General features: G+C 34.3%; 2 protein-coding genes across 2 annotated transcripts; both read right to left on the reverse strand.

The window, feature by feature from the left end:
* Window positions 1-237: 237 nt before the first annotated feature.
* On the reverse strand, window positions 238-1,242 carry ONS95_003578 (uncharacterized protein; the record flags this gene model as incomplete). Its single annotated transcript, XM_058496893.1, has 1 exon — window positions 238-1,242. The coding sequence occupies one exon, from the start codon at window positions 1,240-1,242 to the stop codon at window positions 238-240; it is 1,005 nt and encodes a 334-aa protein (XP_058352835.1).
* A 769-nt stretch (window positions 1,243-2,011) lies between these two features.
* ONS95_003579 (uncharacterized protein) lies at window positions 2,012-2,782 on the reverse strand. The gene has a single exon (XM_058496894.1). The coding sequence runs from the start codon at window positions 2,695-2,697 to the stop codon at window positions 2,089-2,091; it is 609 nt and encodes a 202-aa protein (XP_058352836.1). The 5' UTR covers window positions 2,698-2,782; the 3' UTR covers window positions 2,012-2,088.
* Window positions 2,783-20,905: the final 18,123 nt, after the last annotated feature.

Below are 20,905 nucleotides of genomic sequence, written 5' to 3' on the forward strand. Positions count from 1 at the left end.
GGAGGGCGAACTCATCTGTGTGTTGGGCGAAGAATATTCTATCTGAAGAGCTTTTTCTATTTTCAAAAGCCGTTACGAAACCAGAAATGGCCCAATAAGTCAACTCAAGTCAACGGAACTTGGATCCAGTCAGGAGACGCAAGTGAGGTACGTAGATAATAAAGAAATATGATGAGATATATTGTGAGATTTCACACATGAGATGTTTTAACACATCTCTATGTATAGAACCGTGATCTAGTGCTCGATAGTAATCTTGCCATTGGCACCGTACTTCACCCTCGTAGCACATCTCCCAGCATACCAATCCTTCCACTTGCACTCCAGCACCTTATAAGTATCATCCTGCTTCCTCCTGAACTCATTATTGCTGATACAAGTCCCAGTCAGGACGCCAGGAGCATTAAGTACCGGATCCAGCTCAACCGGCTCGTTGACCATGCCCTCCTTCCCCGGAAACCCATGCACCACAAACAATCCATTCGGATCCCTCATCTTCACATATCCACTCGCAAATCCCTCATTCATACATTCATGCTGCAGTGTCCCAACAAGATCATGCATCCCCATATTCAGAACCATGGCATCACATCTATCGCAATTACAAATTTTCAACCCAGCAGTTCGTACGCGAAGCATGGTGCAGAAACAAGTGCCGTCGTTGTCGCTGTCGCTTTTGCTCATGACTTGCTTGTTGGCCCATTTGGTGCGCTGGATTTGCCAGATGCGGCGGAACTTCCAGGTGTCGTCGAATTTGTCGCGAGCGAGCATGGACAGGGCGCTGAGATCTTTTGGGGTTGGTATGGGACCTTCGCGGAAGCACCATTTGCGTTGGTTATTGTTGGAGCCGGGGAGGAAGTCGGAGCGGTAGGGTGCTGGTGTCCTGCAGGATTGCTTGCTTCCTTTCTTTGGAAAGCGGCTCCGAATGCTATTTGTGGTTTCATTGGTGTGTCTCGGAGTGTCTTGATCTTCGCCGATGAGACAGATAATGGAGCCCTTGGACTCTCCCGAAATTCTGGTGTGATTTGAGGCTTTCCACAATTCGAATGGTGGACTGCTTTGGGACTTCACAGAACCAAATCGCTCGATGCAGTTTATCGGCTCAGATGCATTTAAATGTGGGTGCGAAAGGTCGATATCGCTGCAGAATGGTGGATAGAGCACATTGTCCTGTGTAGGAAGAGATATAGCTATGGTAGTCGCGCTGAGACCGGCAAAGATTGTGGCGACTTTTAACTGCATTTTGGGGTTTGCGATAAATATTGTTCCGGCGGAATTGGGAGATGAAAATTTCGTGTCGTTGAGCTGTCGAACGATTAAATATGCAAAATGATGATTATCGATGAAAGATATATAGATAATTTCAATCGCATGCCAGCATGTAGCATGCAAAATGAGAGAATATATTCTGGCTCGTCATATTGGCATTCAGACTGGTTCGGGTCTGTCCCCTAGTTAAGCGAACCACTGTTGTCATAACTCTAAATCCGGCTAACATTAGCTGCTGCAGTTCGCAAGACTGTAAATTCGTAAACGCCGCGGGAAATATTACAATTTGCTGCTTGCGTGAGCAAGCTTGGTCAGTTTTTAGAACATAAGTTGCTGGTGAACTAGGCCATGAAATAGTTGTGCTGAAAATTTCGTCATCGATCCTGGCCACCAAATTTACTTCAGAGCCTTTTTCTTATTCATGGCTCAAACCGACCCGCGGTTATTGGTACATTACTGTTCAAACTTATTTTGTCTTTTCTCTTTACTAAATCGATATAAGTCCAAGTTAGAAGTATAAGATCTAACATCTCGCTGACTTAGCCTCACCTGTTGGATCGTTCAGCCTTTCAAATCATGTATTATTTAGGATCAATTCAGAGCTACGAAGGATTGGTCAATTAAAACAACTTAATAGGGAACAGTTGGTTCACCATGCATACGCGTGAATAGATATTGCCCCTTCTCATCTCAACTATTCGTGATTCATTCCCTTTGCTGTTCGATCGAGATCATCGTGCGTCCAACTTCAAGTGTCCGAGTAAAGCACTAAAAACATTCACTTTCAAGAGAAACATCTCCTCGATACAAACGAATCAATCATCTTTCAAAGATAGAAACACCATTTCTCTGACCCAAACCCATTCCTGGAGGTCCTCTTCCGAATCCATCATTTGGATCAAACCTGCCCCTCCATGCTCCAAGTCCCATCCCCAGACCACGGTCTCGATCCCGATCCCGATCACGATCATTGTCAACCTGAATGAACCCCGTCCTCGGTCTATCCGATCGCCTCAAGCTCGGCTCATAGACATTGACATAATAGGTTCTGCCGCCCACCGTCTCCACAGTCCAAGAATCTCTCAGATGCTGGATCATCATTCCCATCTCCCGCTTCGAGACAACAGTGTCACCTCCAGAACCCCTGTCATTATCTCTCAAGGACAAACCCCCAAGGTTCACAAACCCTTGAAGCTGTGCTAGCAGCCCTCTCCCGTCACCACCACCTCCTCCTCCAAAACCTCCAAAGCCTCCCCCTCCATTCCCGCCAAGCCTCCTAGCAAGCCCTTCAAATGCAGCAATAACCTCCCTCTCAATATCCGTAAACCTCCCCTCCATGTCCAACCCCGTAACAATACCTTCTTGATTCTGAATCTCATCCTTCGGTTTCAAGCGGTGAGAGTTCGTCTGAATCAGCCTCAACTGCATGTTGCATGAGTTGATAGCGCTAGCAGCGATAGTATCGCCTCGCTCGAAGGCAGCGCCATAGTCGGAGCGGTAGCGGGTATATGTGTTTTCGATGGAGCGGGCGTTGGATGCCAGGCTGGATTGGAGGTTGGCGATGGTGGAAGACGGCATGCCGAAGCGGCTGAGGCTGTCGATGAGGGAGGAGGCATGGCCGAGCCTCTCGCGGAGTTCACGGATCTCTTCGGGAAAAGACATGATCATTTTGAGGAGCTGAATGTGGAGTGTGAATTTGTGCAGTGTCTTTGGAAATTTCTGAATAGTGTTGGGGAATGTTTGTTTGGTAATTGTTTGTTTGCTGTGTTGCGGGTGACTTGGTTGACTTTTGCTGGCAGTGCGACGTTGTGATAGAAGTGTTGTAATCAATGATTTGAAAATTGAATCTGCAGAGAGAATCATTTGGGGAGCTTGGGCTATCTTAAATAATAGCACTTGGAGGCAATAACTACAAAAGTGGCGAGATCTCAACAGATTCTACCTAGTCTACTTCGTGGCGGAGTCTTGGGCGCGCGGTGACCATCCACAGAAGTTCGTATGACCATGGTCTTCACAGGATTCCTATCAATTCCTCAAGTCAAAACTCATCTACCATCTCACAGAGAAGAAAAAATCCAGGTTTGTTCGTTACACTGGCCACAACTACGGAAGTGGTCAACGTATTCGGGGGGTTGCAGGTCATTTCACTGTAGTGAAACACATTACGGCCTCAAAGCGGATGTGAGAAGTATGTTATAGATGCAAGGAACCCAAAAACACTAGCCTAAAATGGTCATGGGACCGCATCAAGCCGGTTTGGTCAACGGTGCGTTTGGTGCGTGGCATTACAGAGGATGCTTTTTCTGGACCGCCACCTCTCTGCCTAGCCGGAATGGGCTGACTGCATGACCCACCTGCGAGTCGAGGTGATACCTTGGTGATACCAAAATTAGGCAAAGTTCCAAAAAGTATCTTCTCATCCTTTCTCAAATCTCAGGAGAAGAAAAGTAACAAGGCACGTTGTGTCTCATCTCACCTGTATGGTGTAGAACATAAACTATGTCTCTCAGAGAAGTATAATACATGCACAAAAGTCTATTAATCACGAAAAGAAGGAGTGTTGCGAAGATACCGTAGCTGGTGTGCTGGTCGACTGTGAATCGATACTCATAATGTGGTATGCACGGCAATGTAGCGAAAAGTCTAAGGCATACACAGCTAACTGAGCTCCTGGAATGAATGCCCATTCATTTTAAGGAACTGTCCAGAACGCAGTTCAAAAGTCCGAGAATCCAAGAATTTCTTTTCCTGAGCAGTTATAGACACCTGCAAGAGACATGGTCCGTAATTTCAGTGAGTTCCACGATGAAGTGAAGCTACATGGGAGTATTCCTTGAAGTCGGTCACTGATGTGCATTTCGGACGAAACCCGTCATTGACCCATGCTAACTACTAGCTCCCTGGCCCCCTTTTGCATTCCATTATTTCGATCAACTATCTTCATTATATCTCTTCTATGATTTCATGTCACGACCAGTCTCCACCTGATTTCTTATGGTTCGAGGCGACCGCCAATCTCCATTGAAAGCGGTCCGGGCACTATCCCTCGTTGGTCTCCTGGCGACGACGAAGATACGGTTAGTCCAAGTTCGAAAATGAGGATGGAAGTATCTCAGGAATCTTCACGCTTGTTGATACGCTATTCTTTCACTGGGGTACCTGGTAACACACTTTCCAGGGTATGTATGGGGTGGAGTGAGGTTGTGTTTTGGTAAAGCTCGCTTAAACTTAGTTCGCCGCCACCGACGATAGCGCTCACCATGGCGGTCTTCAGGTGTGCAGCGATTGGCAGTTGGGGGGAGCACCATATCTGTACCTCGATGCATCAATTCCCAGTAAACGTTCAGTTGCAAACTAAATTTAAGGAAATCAGAAGCATCATTAGGGCTAAAACTGCAGCAGGATCAATCTAGAGCAGGCAGGATGACAGGATGACAGGATGTATGTACAATTAGGTATGGAATGCTTAAGCGTGAGGATGAGTGATCGAGACCATGCACTTAATATATCAATGAAGCCGATTTATCCACCCGGATCTGTGGTTGTATGACGAAATTAAACACTGGAACTAGACTCATTGGTCTGAGAATGGGTGGATTGGCAACGTTCTTAAATGGGATAACCTGCAGGGTAAAGTATTTCAGTGCTGCTACAAGAGCAAGACAATGGCATGTACATTGAAGCACGACCGATAGAATTACAGCATGAAATGAGTTGAGTCAGGGAATTGACGAATAGTACAGGCAAATCAAACAAGTGAACTATGACTAACAGCATGCCATGGCATCTCCAAGTACAAACAAAAATCGAGATAAGGCAACGCTGGTCCAAAGAATCCAAGGAAAGCTTGCGCCTGTCATGAAATGTCCTGGCTTCCTGAAATGTGACCCCACCTTCTCTTTCCTCGTCTATCTCCTCCGCTTCTTTGCTGGAATGTGCTCAATAGTAACGCATAACCCAAGACATTGGAGTGCTATGCTTTCAACGGCGGCGTGGCTGTGGAGTCGCTGTGCAGTATCGGCAAAATCCATGGCCACAGTCCTCGTTATTGCACCAGAACTGCATCTCGTTACGAGTTCGGCACTGGCAGCATGTCCACTTCCCATGCATTTGGGTCATTCGACAGGTCCGCGATCCACAGAGGTCAGAGCTCCCAGAAGTAACGTCCCACCCCACCATTCCGCTCACCCCCCCATTCCGGCCACCTCGCTTAACTCACCGCTAGTTCTTCCTACCTACTTTAATAATTATTAATTCTATTATTCCTTAATAGATTTCTTTAATATTTGGAATATGAATTGATCTTATTATGAAGCCTTAATATACTAAGTATAACGTTATATATGTACTTAGGGATATAGTAAATAGTAAGTCCTTACAGAAGGTATTACTTAACTAAGGTGTTCTAAGGTTTATACTTCGTGACTATAACACAACGACTCTATTATATAAGAAGGCTATAAGTTACTTATAAAGACTCCCTATAGTAGTAGAGAATCGTTTAACTAATTAGGTTCTTACTTAAGAGTCTCTTAGCTATAGAGTTATATATATATAGATTCAGGTTTTTAGAGAGAGGCTTCTAGCTTTATAAGGAGACTACTAACTACTTAGGAAATACTAGATAACTCGATTTCTAGCACGTAACCTTATTCTAAAGACTAAGAAGCAAATATACGTTGATTTCGTACGTATTAATTACGCTTATTCCGAAGTTATATAGCTATAGTTCTAAGAACTAGAGATTCCGGCTATTAAAGCGATTCTAGCTTACTAATAATAGAATATAGACGAAACAGGTGTTATAGAAGGCTATAGTCTTAATAGACTTATTATAAGAAGTGCTGAAACTTATAAGATATAAGGGAAATAGCTAGGTACACGTGTTTAGACGTTAATTATCAAGTGTATATCTATAATAGGTGGTTCTATATACTTAGCTGTAATATATAAGGGAAAATTAGTTTAATAACAGTGGTTTCCGTCTTAATTAGACTTATTTAATTAGTAGTACTTTACTACTACTGAAAATAGGTAGATAACTAATACTATAGCTCTTAAGTAGCTAGAGAAGGTCTTTATCCTTTAAATATAATTACGTGACGATTTAGTAAGGCTTCTTATTCTAGATAGCTATAAGGGTTATAAAACTACGGAATTCCTTTAGAAATACCTTAAAAATAATATCTACTTTCTGTTCTTACTTGTATATATATTACACGTTCTATAACCTCTTAATCTAATAGTTTTCTCTATTCTTAAACGTTCCTACTAGAAAGAACTTTAAAAGTTAAGTTCTCTAATCGATTCTGCTCTAATTAGTAAGCGTAATTTCCTTATATACTACTATAAGGTATAGTAAGAGAGTTTTACCTTATCTAATATTAAGGCTAAGTAGAGAACTATAAGGTTATAGCTAGTATTAGTTATAAAGCTATTAATAAGCCCTTTACTATTAGAAAATAGTAATAAATTAATAGATCTAACTTCTCTAAGGCCTTAAGATACGCTAGTACTACTTATAAAGGTTTCTAGTATATTAATTAAGATACAGACTCTAAAGGCTAGAAAAGAGATCTACTTATAACTATACTTCTTAATAGCTAGGTTATATAACTAACTTTTAACACGTCGTTTACTTTTTAAGAAGGTTTTAAAAGGATTTAATAAGAAGGACTATAAATTAGGGTAAGTAAATATAAGGATTAAAGAGTTAGAGGTACGATTAGAGCGATTAAGACTAAGGAAAAAGAGGAAGGTTCAAATAAGCCCGAATTCTAAGTTTATTATAACACGTGCTATTAGAGAAGCTTAAATTATAGCTAGAGAACACTAAATTGTACTTATAGAACCGGAATAATAAGGAGAATTATATTCTATAATATCTAATTAAATAGATAACGTAATGTAGAGTTATTAAGTGTTAAATAGGAAATACGGAATATAAGCGAGGTGGCCGGAATGGGGGGGTAGGCGGAATGGTGGGGTGGGACGTTATAGGTTGTGCGAACATCGCATGGAACTCTCCGGCCGTTGACAACAGGAGCATTCTCACAAAGTCGTACACCTCCAACACGTTTGAGATGGCTACAAACGCAGTTCTTTTTCCTTTGGGTGCACATTGTGTGGTAGGGATATGTATCGTATGGTTAAATGATGCAAGTGGATATCGACAAGCCTGTAGCTGGGGCTGTGGCGGAGAATAACACGTTTTATCGTAGTAAAGTTTGCCGAACAGAAGCTCAGTGATGAAATTGAGAAGTCAGACGATTCAAGAATAAATGTTCTCAAAGAAAGGAAGATGTATTTGGTAAATCGAACGAAGGTATTGAAACTGGGTACTGCAGAGATGATATCAAGCCGCTGATGATCTGTGGGTTGGAAGCTTCCTTTATTTAAAAACCAGTCGGGGGAGGAGGAGAAGAAGCTAGAAGGGTTTAGGTACCAAAATCTGAAACACAAGAACAGCCATAGCCGCCGCCGCGCTCAGAGCCAGTTGAAGGAATGGCCGCAGAAGGTCGTCAACCAAGGGGTTGAAACGTTGAGGTGAGGCAGGTGTAGAAACATCAATCGAAATAGAAGCCGACTTCGCAGTTGAAATCAGATCCTAGAATCTTGAACTTCCAGGGAGGAGGCTCTATTTTCACCAAGAAGAACGACGTAGAGAATGGTTTATTGTAAAAGAGAGAAAGGAGAGGACGGAGAGTAGAACAGAAGCGCGAGTACGTATACCATTGGACTTTTTACTGTTGTATAATACTACTAAACTTTCAGCTTATAAGTCAATCCTATAAAGTAGTATTTAACAGGCCTAATTTTCTTTAGTTTACTTCAATTTAATATCAAATTACTAGTAACAAACTAAGTTTTAGTATAGAATTCTTAATTAAAGAGGTACTAGACTAGCTAGAGGAGATAGGTTTTAAAGTATATATATTTGTACTGTTTTCTTAAATTATAAGCTCTAATAGAGTCTTAGTTGCCTTTTTGTATTATTCACAAGGCTATCTGATTTTAGTGTTTAACATAGTGTGGTAAGATAGCGTGGTCCTAAACTAGTAGATAGTTAATCTGTCCGGAGGTTGTATAAGTAAACGCAATTGCGTATAATAAATATATTATCTTCTTTCTCCTATCTTTACTACCGGCTTACTCTGTAAGCTAGTGATAGCCCTGTTTACTATACCTTAGAGTGCGATTCGCCGCGCAGCCTAAAGACCCCTGTAGCAGTCACTATCTTTTATCGCTGAACAAGCGAGGCTCACGAAATTTTAGCATGCCTAAAGGCTTGGTCACCTGTAATTCTCGCTAATTAACGCTTCACTTCAGGGAGCATAGCCTAAAGAGGTGCGCGTGTCGCACTTGAAGGGATATATTCTAAAAGTACTACTCTACTCCTTTATAATACTAAATAAAAGTTAATTTACAGGTAGTTATACTTACATATTTAAAACTATTTTTTTTTTTCAAATATTTAATAATAATAATAATACTTAAAACACTTATAATAATTCATCTTTTTGAAGTTATTAAATTTAATCTATTCTCTTTTTATATTACTTTTATATATTATTATTTAAATATTATAACTTAGATACAAATAAAATAATCTGCTTTTTCTATCTTAAGGACTACTATAGCAGGCTACGATTATATCAGTAAATATATTTAGCTCTATATAGTAGCCGTCTAACCGCCGCTAGCGCCTTTTCAGCTATTTTAGCTAAAGTTACATATTAATTAATTTAATAGCTAGCGACCCCTAAAGCAGTATATACTAATTTAAATTAATAACGTAGGCGCCTAAGGCGACTAAGACGTTATAAGTGCTTATAAGCTTAATTAAGACTAGCGTATAAAATAAAAGTAGGTCCGATTTTTTTATATTATATAAGGTATATTAGTAAGCTTCTTAAGAATACTAAGAATATTAAAGATACTAAGAATACTAAGGATACTAAAGATACTAATAAGAGTATACCTTATAAAGGGGTATTACAAGGCTTATATCACCTGATTAAGTAAGGCGATAACTTACTTCTACATAGAATTTACTTAAATCGAATTATAAGCTTATTAGCGATTTTTTAGCGTAGATATTTATAGTATTAAAGGCTTAGTGAGACTAGTTTTAAGGATATATATAGAAAGTGTAGGTCTTTTTAAATTCTTAGTTAAAATCTATACTAGTCTAACTATTTTTAATTAGTTTAAAATCTAAAAATAAACTTAACTTTTAATTTTTAATTCTAATTAAAAATATTATATCTTTCCTAATTAGGTCTAGCTTATATATAAAAGTAGGTCTTATAAAGGGTGCTTAGGGCGTATAAGGCGGCCTTTTATTATTTAAGGCTGACGTATAATAGCCTCTTATATTTTAAGGCGCCTTAAGTGTAAAACGCGACTATTTAGTAAAAACAGCGAAAATAGCAGGTAGCACGTGCACTTAGCGCTAGAATTTTTTACTGATATAGAGTATCTATATTATAAAAGAGGTAGTAATTTCAGGCACAAAGAGTACTTTAATATAAAGAAGTAGAACAACTAAATCTCGAGATATTATATATCTGTGATAGCACAACGAAGGTTCATTAGTAGTTATAATACAAAGTAGAAAAGATAGCGAGAGGAAGAGGTTCCTAAGGAGCCTTAAGAATAAGTAGGGAGGATATAGCCGCTAGTGAACTAAGCTAGTCCTAGGTTCGCTATATAACTCTAGCCTTATAGCCTTACGATATTAGCTTTACTTACGTGACTCGCCTATCGTGATTAGTCTATTATATTACCTCTCTCTCCGAGGAAGGCTTATCCTTAAGCTGTAAAAAAATTTCTTATGATTTACCTTAGATATAATAGTATTATCTACTAGTCTATTATACGTATTATTATCTTCTGCCTCTTAAGCGGTTAGCTATTCGGGGAGTAGCTTAGGTAGTCCTAGTTTTGTAGGGTAAGCCTGATAAAAATCCCGAAGTTTATATAGATAAGTTATAAAGTCTCTAGTAAGGTAGAATTTAGGGTTAGGATTAAGTCCTTTTTATTTAGCTTAGTACTATAGAGTCTTATCCTATTCGAGGCGTACTCTTAAGATATCCTAGATCTCTTATTTTTATTCGATATTAACTTAGATAGGTTCTTATTTCTATAGTACTTATCTAGGTAATAAGTTATTATTATACCGCTGAAGCTTATTCGTAGAGAATATAGAATAGACCTTAACTAAAGCTAAGAGGTCTAAGCGGAATAAGTAGCTTTCTTTTCTAAGGACTTTAAATAAGCTTACTTATTAATCGTCTAGCTTCTTCTTTAAGTAGTATATCTTCTAGTTTCTTATTATTACTTATATAGAATCGCCTACTTCTTAGTTAACTTCCCGGCGTAACTTATTTATATTATATTACTTCTTTTCCTATTAGTTGCGAAGGAACTCTTAGGCTTTCCTCTAGACCTGTTCGTAATAATAGGTAAACGCCTATGTATTAGTGATATTTAGCTTCTTAGTAACTGTTTATTCGACCTCTAGCTAGGGCTTATCCTAATCCTAACTAGTCCTTAGCTTGTACTTATACTTTAACTAGTATAGGGATATTCCTAGAGACTTATATAGGAGGGTTAGCTAGGCGTAGTCTATTATTAGTAGGAGTTCAGACTAGTTATCCTAGTAATAATTAATAAAAGGCCGGAGACGCTAGTCCAGGTATTAATTTATAATCTCTATCTAAGTGTAGTAGGTAGTAGAGAGCTTAACTTTAATACTAAGGATATAGTAGAACTTATTCTAGAAGAAGGAGATAAACTATAAGCTTTTATCTAATACTATTATTTCTAGGGGCTTATTAAACTTCTAGTAGTTAGAGATAAATAGTTATACTAAGTCGCGAGCTATATAAGTAGAGAAATAAGGGATTAATATTACTTCTTTAGAGAAATAGTTTATTATAATAAGTATAGAATTATACTTAAACTTATCTTTTAGTGTACTCTTAAAGTCTATAGTTAAGTGTTACTATAGGTAGTTAGGGATTAGTAAGAGGTAAAGGTACCCTAGTATCTTATCTTAATAATAGTTTGCACGATTATAAGCTAGGTAGTTTAATATGAACTTAGCTATATCCTTAAGTATACTAAGCTAGTAGTACCTAGTGCGGAGTAAGCTAAATATCTTAGACTTCCTAGGATAGGCTATGGAGATTTAGTTATAAATATACTAGATAAGTTATATATATAAATTATCTATATTTAGAACTTATAGTTAACTTTTAAATAGGAGTAGGCTATCTTCCCGGAGGGTATACTATAAATCGGGCTCCTTTAATTCTTCTTGTTAAACTATTAGAGCTTTATATATTCGATTAATATAGATAAGCTTTATAACTAGATTAGTTTCGTTATCTAGCTTAAACTCGACTAGGGCTAAGTAGTATATATCTAGGAGCTTCTCTAGTTCCTTTAGAATACGTAAGTTTAGCTAGCTTAAGTAGATTAAGGTCTAAGTGTGTAATTCGTCTTTTATCTTAATTTACCTATTAACGTCTTATTCCCTTTATAATAGTATATCTGCTATAGTGTTCTAGTTTCCCGGGCGATATATAATAATAAAGTAGAAGTCTACTAGGATCTCTAACTAATAAGCTTATTATCCTATAAGTTTCTTAGTAGTTATAAAGTATTCTAATGCTTTATAATCTAAGAACACCTAGAAACGTTAGTATCCTATTTATAATACTAGCTCCGCTCTCTAGTAGGTGAGAGAACATATAATAGTAAGTATTTCCTTATTATAAATATTATAGTTAAGTTTAGTAGAGTTTATTATCTTCGATAAGAATATGACTAAGTACTAACTATCGCTATACTTCTGTGATAATACTCCTAAGATTACTTTATCTAAGGTATTAATCTCGATCCGTGTTTTATATAATATATTATAATACTTAAGATAGGTAAGGGATAGAATAATCTCTTTTAAAGCTTAGAATATAACTAGCTAAGTAAGTATTATCTTAAATAGGACTAAGGCCTTAGTAAGTTCTACTAGCGGTTTAGCGACTTTACTATAGTTAAAGATAAATTTCTAATAGAAGTTATAGAACCCTAGGAACGACTAGATACCCCGGACTATTATAAGAGGTTCTTAATTATTTATATATACTATTGCCTTAGAGTTAATCTTAATTCCTTTAGTAGTGATATAGAAGCTAAGGAACTTAATCTTCTTAATATAGAATTCGCTCTTCCGAATATTAGTAAGGAGCCTATACTATTATAAGTGTTATAAGACCTTCTTAACGTGTACCTCATGTTCTAGGGGGTTATTTAAGTAGATAATAATATTATCTAAGTATATAGTATAGAAATCATCTAAGTAGTTGAAGAGTATATTATTTATATACTACTAGAACATAGCTAGGCCGTTTATTAGACTAAATAGTATTACCTTATACTTATAGCTCTTATATTAAGTGCAGAAGGTAGTATATTCCTTAGATATAAAGTCTATTTAGATCTAGTAGAATACGCTTTAGATATTAATCTTAATGAAGATCTTAGCTTATCCTAATTAAGTAAATACCTTATTAATAAGAGGTAAGGGATACTTATTCTTCCGGGTGATCTTATTTAATCTTCGATAGTTAAAATAAAATCGTAAGCCCTTATTAGGCTTCTTTATAAAAAGAGTCAGATAAGTAAATAAGGCGTGACTTAAGATAATAAAGCCCTTATCTAGATTCTCCTCTAAGTATTTCTTTATTACTTAGAGCTCTGCTTCACTTTACTAGTATAAGGGACTATACTTATAGTTAATATCCTTTTCTAGTTTGATCTTATAGTCTAGGCCTAGGATAAGGTCTAGTAGAAAGTCGGTAGTTGTTTTTAAGAAGGCGCTAGTGAACTCTTTATACTAGTAAGGGAGCTTCTTATCTAGGATATCCTTATATAATTCCTTAGGTTTAAAGGAACTCTATAACTTAGCTTTCTAGGCTACTTAGTCGATTGCTTTATTAATTTCGTTTAGTATTACTATAAAGAATTCTAATCTAGGGAGCTATAGGATATAATAGAATACTATAGTATTAATCTCAGTGATATCTATCTTTAGAGGAGTCTTCTCTTTCTTAGTAAGGTACTAATAAGAGGATATTATATCTTTCGGAACTATAATAAGAGGTTTATATAGAGTAAGGTTATATAGTTCCTTTTCTATCTATCTAATCGAGTCTTATACCTAGCTATTATAAGTCAGGGCAAGGGGCTCTCGAATAATCCTTTAATTTTCCTAGTGTTATTAGTCTTATTCCTTTTCTAACTAATAGTATTTCTTCTAATCTTCTTACTTTATTATATAATATCTTTAAGAAGAAGAAGATAAGTATTAAGATTTAGTAGATAGTATATTTATAAGGGCGGATTCTCTTATATCCCCTACTATCTAAACTATTATTTAGTAAGGGGAGGGTCTTAGAGCGTCCTTTATATCTATAGCTACTTAATATCGGAATATATCTTATTAGTTAGTTATCTATATCTATAATAAGTCTAATAGTTATAAGGTATCCTAGGAGAGGGGAATTAAATAAGAGAGGACTACGGGGATATCCTTATTATATAGCTAGACGAGATAACAGTCCTTTATATTTAACTAAATATTAACGTAGGTTATCTAAGTCTATCTTAAAATAATCTCGTGATTCCTAAGATCTAAAAGAATAAACGAGATCTCCTTCTAAACGCGTTAGTTAATTAGAACGTTTAGAAGGATCACGTGAGAGGCGATATTATTAGCTTATTTATTATAGCTTTTTACTTATATAAGGTTAGGTAGAGGAGTAAGTTTTATACTAAATTTCCTTATAAGGTCTTTAGTAAGGCGAGTATTAATAAAGGCGAAACTGCTTACTCTAGAGTTAGAAAGTACAGGTAATATAATTCTAATACTATTATAAAATAGTATATAAAGGATAGTGAAACTTTTACTACTTATTAATTAATATATATTAATCTCCTTGAGATTAAGTATTTACCTTAAGAAGGAGTCTTCTTTTAAGGTTCTAAGTTTTCCAGGTCTAAGGGAATTTCCTTTAAGTTATTAACCTCCTTATTAGAGAAGAGACTAGTGCTAAAGTACTTCTCTAGTACCTTAACTTTTATAACTATTATTATATAAGGCTCCGGGTAATTCTTAGTAATATAGCCTGTTTTCTTATAGTTATAGCACGTAACTACTTTAGGAGGAGGGAGGATTACTTTTAGAGTAGCTACTACTAGAGTTAGAGTAGTAAGGATAGGAATACTATTAGAGGGCGGAAAGGTAACTAAGTCTCTTTTTAGGAAAGTAGAAGTTAAAGGGCGAACTACTAATACGAGAGCTTAAGTAGTTATTATAATCTACTAATATTATTCCTAAGTTTAATATACTTTCTTATCTAAGAAATCTACTACGGAGATAAAGTCCTAGAAACTTCTATTAGGAGTGAACTTATAGACTACTTAATCCTTAAGAGCTAGGTATAAGGAGTTAAAAAGGCGAGTAGTAAAGCTCTTAGTAAATAGGATACAGGTATCTTAAATAAGCTTTAAGAACTTCGAGTAGTACTTAGTAAATAACTTACTAGCTACTATTTAGAGCTTATTTAAGGCTATCTTAGTGTCTTATTACTTAAAGGCGTTACTATAGATACTACTAAGGTAGCTAAGTATTTCCTTAGTATTTATAAAAGAGTCTATAGTACTAACTTCGAAGTAAGGGAGTAGGTAACTCTAAGCGTTACTTTTAGTATAGTTATATACTATAGCTTATTAGGCCTTCTTACTTAGGTAGTAGTTAGTATTAATATCTAGCTTACTTATTATAAAGGCGGACTAAGTATATTATTTTAGGCTATTAGAGGTACTAGAGAACTTTTTAATATATAGTTCAGGTGAGAGTCTCTTATAGCGTCTTTAGTAAGCAGGGGTAAGCTCTACTAGTACCTAAGGGGCGTTATCTTAGTTATCTCCGGACGATCTACTATTATTAGAGTTATCACTATTCCCTAGGTTAAGAGCTTACTATTAGGAGCTTAATAACTTAGATTTCTTAGACTTAGAAGTTAAGTTCTTAAATATCTTTAGTATCTTACAGAAGCTTTTATCTTACTTCTCTTAGTGCTTAGCTAGTCTCTAAAGTTCCTTAGAGCTCTTTATAACTCTAACTATTAGTACAAGAGTAATATATTCCTCCTAAGAGTAGTCCTATTAGTCCTAGGGATTATTCTCCTTAGGAGATATAGTATTACTATAAGAGGTTAGGAGGATAATATTATTCTTCTCTCTACTATTATATTTATAAGAGGTAACGTATAAGAGAGAAGAGGTTAAAGGCGGATTTCTTTCCCTTAGTATTAGTAAAGTAGTAGGTTTAATAGTAGGAGGAACGCTATATTATATTCTATCGCTTTTCTAGAAAGGATTAAGACCGCTTATAAGGAAGTGTAAGTATAAAAGTAAAAGATAAGAGGTAGTACCTAAGTTATAAATATAACTTAGTTACGCCTAGAAAGTACTTAAGGAAATAATAAGGTATAAGAAGTAAAGTAGAAAAGAGAGAGCTAAAGATATAACTTAACTATACTTAAAAAGTACTTAAGGAATTCAGTAAAAGTAGATATTAGGACTTTTATAAGTAAAGTTAGTCTTTTCTAATATAATAGTATAATAAAGGTTTATTAGTAGCTATAATATAAAGTAGAAAAGATAGCGAGAGGAAGAGGTTCCTAAGGAGCCTTAAGAATAAGTAGGGAGGATATAGCTACTAGTGAACTAGACTAGTCCTAGGTTCGCTATATAACTCTAGCCTCGTAGCCTTACAACGTTAGCCTTACTTACGTGACTCGCCTATTATGATCAGTTTATTATAATATCTAAAGTACGGGATTTATTAAATAAGGGGCAGAGAAGAGAATAGATTAGATAGAATTTCTATAAAGAGTGTAATTATTGTGATATTTCCAAGTGGTGTAATAATAATAATATTATAAAGGAGTAACAGTACTATCGCCAGCTGCACTAGTAACGTAACTTCCCCCCACTACCTAGTACATCAAACACCAAAATCAGGTGGCCCTGCCACACTACTTCTCTTCTTCTATAGGTATTCAAGGTTTTATATATTATAGTATTACAGTAGGCTACGACTTAAGAACTTATATAATAAAGAAAGTAGCACTTAAATTATAAGAAGTATTTTAGTATTAAAAAGAAAATTAAATAAACTTTAAGATTTTATCTATTTAAAGCGAGTGATTTAATAAATAGTAACAAAAGAAAAGATATATGAGATTTAATCTTATTAAAAGATGAAATTATAATAAGTAGTTCAAGTGTTATTGTTAATAGTATATACTTAAAAATATAATAATTTAAATATTTAAGTACTATAGCAAGGCCACCTGATTTTAGTGCTTAGCGTAGTAGAAGGAGGTTACGTTATTAGTACAATTAGGCGGTAGTACTTAGAGATTTTAAGCTATTACTCTTCTATAATAATATTATTAATAATACTACTGTAAAGGCTATACAAAAGAAAGGAGCCTAAGAAAGTAGAATAAAGAAGTATTAGAATATATTTAAGTCAGAATTAAGAAGGAAAAAGTCTTTAATTCTTTATTATAGTATTAAATAGAGGTTCTTATAGATAATAATTGTCGCTAACGTAGGGTCTAACCTGAGGCCTTAAGGTACTAACTAAAGTATATTAGTAAAAAATTCTGGCGCTAGGTGCACGTACTACCTGCTATTTTCGCTATTTTCGCTAAATAGTCGCGTTTTATACTTAAGGCGCTTTAAAATATAAGAGGCTATTGTACGTCGGCCTTAAATAATAAAAGGCCGCCTTATACGCCCTAAGTACCCTTTATAAGACTTACTTTTATATATAAGCTAGACCTAATTAGGAAAGATATAATATTTTTAATTAGAATTAAAAATTAAAAGTTAAGTTTATTTTTAGATTTTAAACTAACTAAAAACAGTAGTTAGACTAGTGTAGATTTTAACTAAGAATTTAAAAAGACTTATACTTTCTACGTATATCCTTAAAACTAATCTTATTAAGCCTTTAATACTATAAATATCTACGCTAAAAAATCGTTAATAAGCTTATAATTCGATTTAAGTAAATTCTATATAAGAGTAAGTCGCCGCCTTACCTAATTAGGTGATATAAGCCTTATAATACCCCCTTATAAGGTATACTTTTATTAGTATCTTTAGTATCCTTAGTATCCTTAGTATCTTTAATATTCTTAGTATTCTTAAGAAGCTTACTAATATACCTTATATAATATAAAAAAATCGGACTTACTTTTATTTTATACGCTAATCTTAATTAGGGTTATAAGCACCTATAGCGTCTTAGTCGCCTTAGGCGCTTACGTCGTTAATTTAAATTAGTATATACCGCTTTAGGAGTCGCTAGCTGTTAAATTAATTAATATATAACTTTAGCTGAAATAGCTGAAAAGACGCTGGTAACAGTCAGATAGCTACTATATAGAGCTAAATATATTTACTGATATAGGACGAAAGCTTATTCTACACTACTTGAGATTATTATAATAACTACGCTTTTTAAAGAGATTATATCTAATCTAGTCTCTTTTTTATGTTTTATTTAATAAATCCTATACTTTAGATATATAATATACAAAGATTTACTTAATCTGCTTTTTTATATTAAAGTACTTTTTATATCTTAATTTACTACCTCTCTTGTTATATTATAGTAAGGTAGTGTAATTCTAGGTTAGAAGATAGTTAGCCTATTCTATAGGTCATATAAGTAGGCGCGATAGCGTGTAATAAATACATTATCTTCTCTCTCTTACTCTTACTACCTGTTTAGTTAGTAGTCTTCTACGTCCCTGCTTACTATACACTTTAACAGCACTACCTCACTCCTTTATAATATAAGTGTTTAAGCTGTGGCCTGCTATAGTACTACCGCCTAGTTATATTAATAATATAACTTTCATTCAATACGCTAAGCACTAAAATCAGGTAGACTTTTTAAAGTGATATTTTACTTCATATTATAATACTACTATAAAAAAAATGTAACAAATCTTATAACAAAAGTATATATATGTATATATAGAATTTCAACTTGAAAGTTACTTTTTTATACTTAGGCTGATCTAATTTAGTTTCGGCGAGGCTTTACAGCTTGGAACTCAATTTAGCTTATAACCTACGCTATAAATGTGACAACCAGTGCTATAAAGACAGGGCGTCACGTGGATTACTGCCTCACATACTAATCAACAGAACATGAAGACAAAAGTCGTCTCTTGAGAATCTAAAGCTACAGAAGGGGGAGAGGTCTAGAGGTCAAAGAAGCTATATACTCAGAGAGGCTGTTAATAGAAAAGGGGTTAGCCGAGAAAGCCGAGGGATTTCTTAAAGCGGACAGCTGGAATAGCATGCGACGTCACAATAAACCAACTACTAAATCTCTAATACAAAATACACCTTATTAGAGAGAAAGAGAGAACTATTTCTATTTACTTATTTATAAGATTATAAAGAGATCTAATTATTATAAGAGCCGCTACAGGATATCACATAGATTAGAAGTTTCTTAATATTCCTATGTCTCGCTTATTATTACTAGTTGTAAATTTAAATAACCTTGTACTATTGATATTATTCTGTTATTACTATTATTATATATTAACCTTTGGAAGTAAGTAGAAAGCTATTTGATAATTCATCTAAAATAACGTGATTTAACTGAAGTTAAGATCCAAGAGTTAATACCACTTTGCTTAAGAAGAGGTAGCGTCTCTTGTGGCGCGCTTACCCTGAAAGTATCTGCCTTTAAAGCTATGATAATTCCCACTACTAATCGCTAAATGACTTTCTAAGAGACAAGTAACCGCTACGAGGGTCGTCCGTAGAGAGATAAGCAAAGCCACGATAGCTCCGACTGCTAACCGCTAAACGGCTTTCTAAGGGCTAAGCAGTTACAATAGGCGCTGAAGAGAGGGTCATCCGCAGAGAGATGAGCCATTGGAGCTCGAGGCGCATATCGTGTGTGGAATAGTGACCCTTAATGGGCGGCGGTTAAGTGTCTAATTTTAGGGCTAGGGTTCGAATTAGAAGTGGAGAGCGCTTAAATCATATAGCCAAGAAGCTAGCCAAAGGTTAGAGATCTTGCAATGCGCCCTTTCAAATAAAGGACTGCCACTCGAAGCGGCATTAACTGTGGAATGGAGTATTGAACGCTAGTTCTTACTAAATCTCTATTAGGCATGTAAATTATATAATATACTATATAATATTAAGGTTTAATACTATACTAACTATTTAAACTAAGTAAATAAAAGTATTTTAAAAGTCAGAACTATTATTAAATAAGAGATTAAATAAGAGATTAAATAAGAGAATAAATAAGAGAATAAATAAGAGAATAAATAAGAGAATAAATAAGAGATTAAAGAGATATTTTAAAAAAAGAATAAAGATTTAAATAAGAAATTAAGTAATATCTTATAAAGTAATAATAAGTTAAGGATTAAGTAAAGATTAAATTAAAAACTTAAATAAGTAATAGAACTAATTAAATATAAGGGATCTTAACTATATTTTAATTATAGCGTCTTTTATAATTTGAATTTATCTTATATTTTTATTTATATCTACTGATAAATCTCTTTATTACTTCTTTTTAAGAGTTTCTTTTATAAATTCTCTTTATAATTCTCTTTATAATTCTCTTTATAATTCTCTTTATAATTCTATTTATAATTCTCTTTATAATTCTCTTTATAATTCTCTTTATAATTCTCTTTATAATTCTCTTTATAATTGTTTTATAACTCCCTTTAAAACCTCTCTTAACCCTCTTCTTATAAGTCTTCTTATAATTTCTTTTATAATTCCTGTTATACCTCTTTTTATACCTCTTTTTATACCTCTTTTTATATCTCTTTTTATACCTCTTTTTATACCTCTTTTTATAACTCTTTCTATAATACTCTTTAAACTATTTTTTATAATACTCTAAAAACTACTTTTCAGAACTCTTTTTATAACGATTTTTATAAGTCTTCTTATAATAATTTTTAATACTCTTTAAACTACTTTTTAGAACGCTTTTTATAATACTTTTATAACTTATAACTTCTTTCTAATAACTTATTCTAATACCTTATTCTAATACCTTATTCTAATAACTTATTTTAATAACTTATTCTTATAACTTTTACTAATACCTTCTCTTATAATTACTCTTATAATTTTACTTATAACTGTCTTTAAAACTATTCTAATAACTTTTAACTTCTTTTTAATAATATCTCTTATAAATACTCTTATAACTCTGTTTATAACTCTTTGTATAAACTATAATTCCTTCTAATAATCTCTTTTAATAACTTTGATTATAGCTTCTTTTATCACTCCTTTTAAAAGTACACTTATATTATTATTATTATTATTATTATTATTATTATTATTATTATTATTATTATTATTATTATTATTATTATTATTATTATTATTATTATTATTATTATTATTATTATTATTATTATTATTATTATTATTATTATTATTATTATTATTATTATTATTATTATTATTATTATTATTA

Source organism: Cadophora gregata (genome assembly GCF_030347475.1).
Source record: "Cadophora gregata isolate MNR1 chromosome Unknown scaffold_13, whole genome shotgun sequence".
NCBI lineage: Eukaryota > Fungi > Ascomycota > Leotiomycetes > Helotiales > Ploettnerulaceae > Cadophora > Cadophora gregata.